Source organism: Alligator mississippiensis, chromosome 11 (assembly GCF_030867095.1).
Source record: "Alligator mississippiensis isolate rAllMis1 chromosome 11, rAllMis1, whole genome shotgun sequence".
NCBI lineage: Eukaryota > Metazoa > Chordata > Crocodylia > Alligatoridae > Alligator > Alligator mississippiensis.
The window spans coordinates 54,031,080-54,034,002 of NC_081834.1; the positions used below are offsets into that span (position 1 = coordinate 54,031,080).

Below are 2,923 nucleotides of genomic sequence, written 5' to 3' on the forward strand. Positions count from 1 at the left end.
TGGGGGTGGGAGGAAGCTGCCCCCCCAGGTCTGGGGCTAGCTCTGAGCCATGTGGAGCTCAGGGCTAACCCCAGACTCTGGGGGCTGAGATGGGGGGGAGCTAACCCCGAGTTTTGTGTGGCTTTGAGCTTCCCCCAGAGCTGGGGACAGCTCTCTCCCGCCACCCTCTGGAGTTTGGGGCTCAGCTAGACAGCAGTTGTGGCCCCCTGCTGCCTGGGCTGCCCAGGAGCAATTTGCTCCCAGTCAGCGTCTACACATGCGCTTCGACACATTCATTTAAAGTGCGGTTTTCTAGTACCTGTATCTGTTGGTACCAGCAAATGGTGCTTTAAATTAATCCATTGCAAAGTAATTGCTGCACACATGTAGGTGGTGATGCTTTACAGAGCATTAGATTAGTGTAACGCACAGTAAAGTGCATGTGTAGATGCACCCAGTTTGTCCTCCATCTATGATCCTATCACCTTTCAAATTCACTTGTTTTTTATTTACCTAATTGCCCCCAAACCTTCTGGGATTCTTGGTGACTAGAAGTGGTTTTCCAGCTTGGGAACATACAGAAACATGAAGGGCAGGTTAACACCAAAAAATATTTAATAATATAATAATGTAGCATAAGGCTGAAATTCCTTTAGTGGTTTCAGTTCTACACCAGTAAATTCTGTACCGTAGACACCATTAATAGCTTTGCTCTTAAAGATCATTTGATAACCATGCAGGTATGCTTTATATTAGTAAAAGCATGCTTTTCTTAATATAATAGGGCTTAAACAATGATGGTGTGCTAACACTATTCTGCCACCACGTATCTACATGTGATTAATGCACACAAAAAAACCTCCAGAGCTTATCTTCACTCCAGTTTTTTGCTTCCAGCTGCACCATTTGAGTGCCTAGGAGCAAAAAACTCTGGGGTATATAGCTCCAGAGTTTATTTGTGTACAGCACATGGAACCTGGTCATAGCAGCCTGGACTGAGAGGACAAGGTGGGTCAGCCTGCCAGCCCAGGGCTCCTCTGATGGACCTCCACATGCTATGGAGTGGCTGGCTGGGGCATAAGGGTGCTTCAGTGTGAGGGCTGCCTGCTAGATAGCCCTACACTGAAGCACCCTCATGCCCCAGTCAGACAGGGCAGTATCTACACGTGTGCTGCTGCACATGAAAAAAAACTTCTGCAGCAGGGTAGTACTTGTATTTTACAAGACTACCCTGCTGCACAGTTTATTAGGGTTGTGCATCTTAATAGGGGTGCACGTGTAGATGCTGAGACCTTTATTGAGCAGTTAATTAGTGAACTACACAGGAAATTTCTTGTGTAGACGTGCTGACTATTTTCTCAACTGGGCCTAACCTTTAGGACTAGATAGAGATTTAAATCTCACATAATCTCCCCAGTATCTGTCACTAATATCCAGTTATGGATTCGACAATTCTACCAATGCTTAAAAATTAACCCTTCTGGTCTTTCCCAAATTCAGTTACTTGACATGTGGCTACCAAGCGTTACAGCTCCACGAAGGTTCATGAATACCATTCAAAGACACCCGCTGCCAGTCACACTCACACACCTGTTATCACCAAACCCCTGTCTGCAGGGTATTACTCCCCTTACTCTCTCTGTTCCTATAGGTGACCTATGGCAAAGCAGCATGGGATGAGGGAAACCAGAGTGCCGTGGATGAATTCATCCTGCTGGGGGTGTCGGATCAACCGTGGTTGGAGCTCCTGCTGTTTTTACTCATCTTAATCTGCTACATTGTGGCGCTGCTTGGGAATGTCACCATCATTGTCGTCTCCCGGCTGGACCCCCATCTCCACACACCCATGTACTTCTTCCTCAGCAACCTCTCCTTCCTGGACCTCTGCTACACCACTAGCCTGAGTCCCCTACTGCTGGTAACTTTGCTTAGCACCCGCAAGTCCATCTCCTGGGCTGGCTGCATGGTCCAGCTCTTCATTGCTCTTGCCCTGGGAACCACTGAGTGTGTACTGCTGGCGGTCATGGCTTATGACCGCTTTGCAGCCGTCTGCCACCCCCTGCGCTACATGACCATCATGAGCCGTCCCCTCTGCCTGCTCATGGTTACGGGCTCCTGGCTCAGTGGCACAGTCAATTCCCTGGCACAGACCGTGATGACTATGCAGCTGCCTCTGTGTGGACAGAACCATATCGACCATTTCTTCTGTGAGCAGCCAGCCCTATTCAAGCTGGCCTGCGTTGACACCTCCTTCATGGAAACTGAGCTCTTCTCAGTAAGTGTGTTTGCCTTGGTGGTGCCAGTGAGCCTCATCCTGGTCTCCTACAGCTACATCAGCACTGCTGTGCTAAGGATCCGCTCAGCTGAGGGTAGGCGCAAGGCCTTCAGCACCTGCACCTCCCACCTAGCCGTGGTTTTCCTTTTTTATGGGACAGGCATCTATGTCTACCTGCAGCCCCAGTCCAGAAACCAGGGAAAGATTATCTCCCTCTTCTACACATTGGTCACCCCCATGCTGAACCCTCTGATCTACACGCTGAGGAACAAGGAAGTACACAGGGCCCTGCAGAAGGTTTTGGGACGAAACCCAACCACCAAGACTTGGGGCTAGTCACTGGCCATTTGACCCTCTGTTCTTACACCACTTCTAACGAATTTTGCCTATGTCCTACCTGCACCCCACTAAATTGCCTTTCCACTTTTCCTTAATATATCCACTGGTTGATCTTATTTTGCCCTTCATCCTCGTTACACCTTTCCCCCCAAATGTCGTGGGGAGGACCCTTGCCCTGGAATAAGCCCTGCCCCCTCAATCTCAGTGGGTGGCATCTGCATTCAGTGCAATATGTTTGCTTTAATGCTAGAAGAGTTGAACCTTGCAAGTGGGACAGAGAAGCAGTTGAGACAAAATAGGATTTGTCCCTCTCTGGCCTCCTCCAGATGT

The 2,923-nt window shown here is 49.0% G+C and overlaps 1 protein-coding gene across 1 annotated transcript; it reads left to right on the forward strand.

Moving 5' to 3' along the window:
- The first annotated feature begins 713 nt into the window (after positions 1–713).
- Positions 714–2,590, forward strand: LOC132243683 (putative olfactory receptor 2B8). The gene is made up of 2 exons (XM_059714074.1): positions 714–719; positions 1,631–2,590. The coding sequence occupies exons 1-2, from the start codon at positions 714–716 to the stop codon at positions 2,588–2,590; spliced, it is 966 nt and encodes a 321-aa protein (XP_059570057.1).
- The last annotated feature ends 333 nt before the right edge of the window (positions 2,591–2,923 follow it).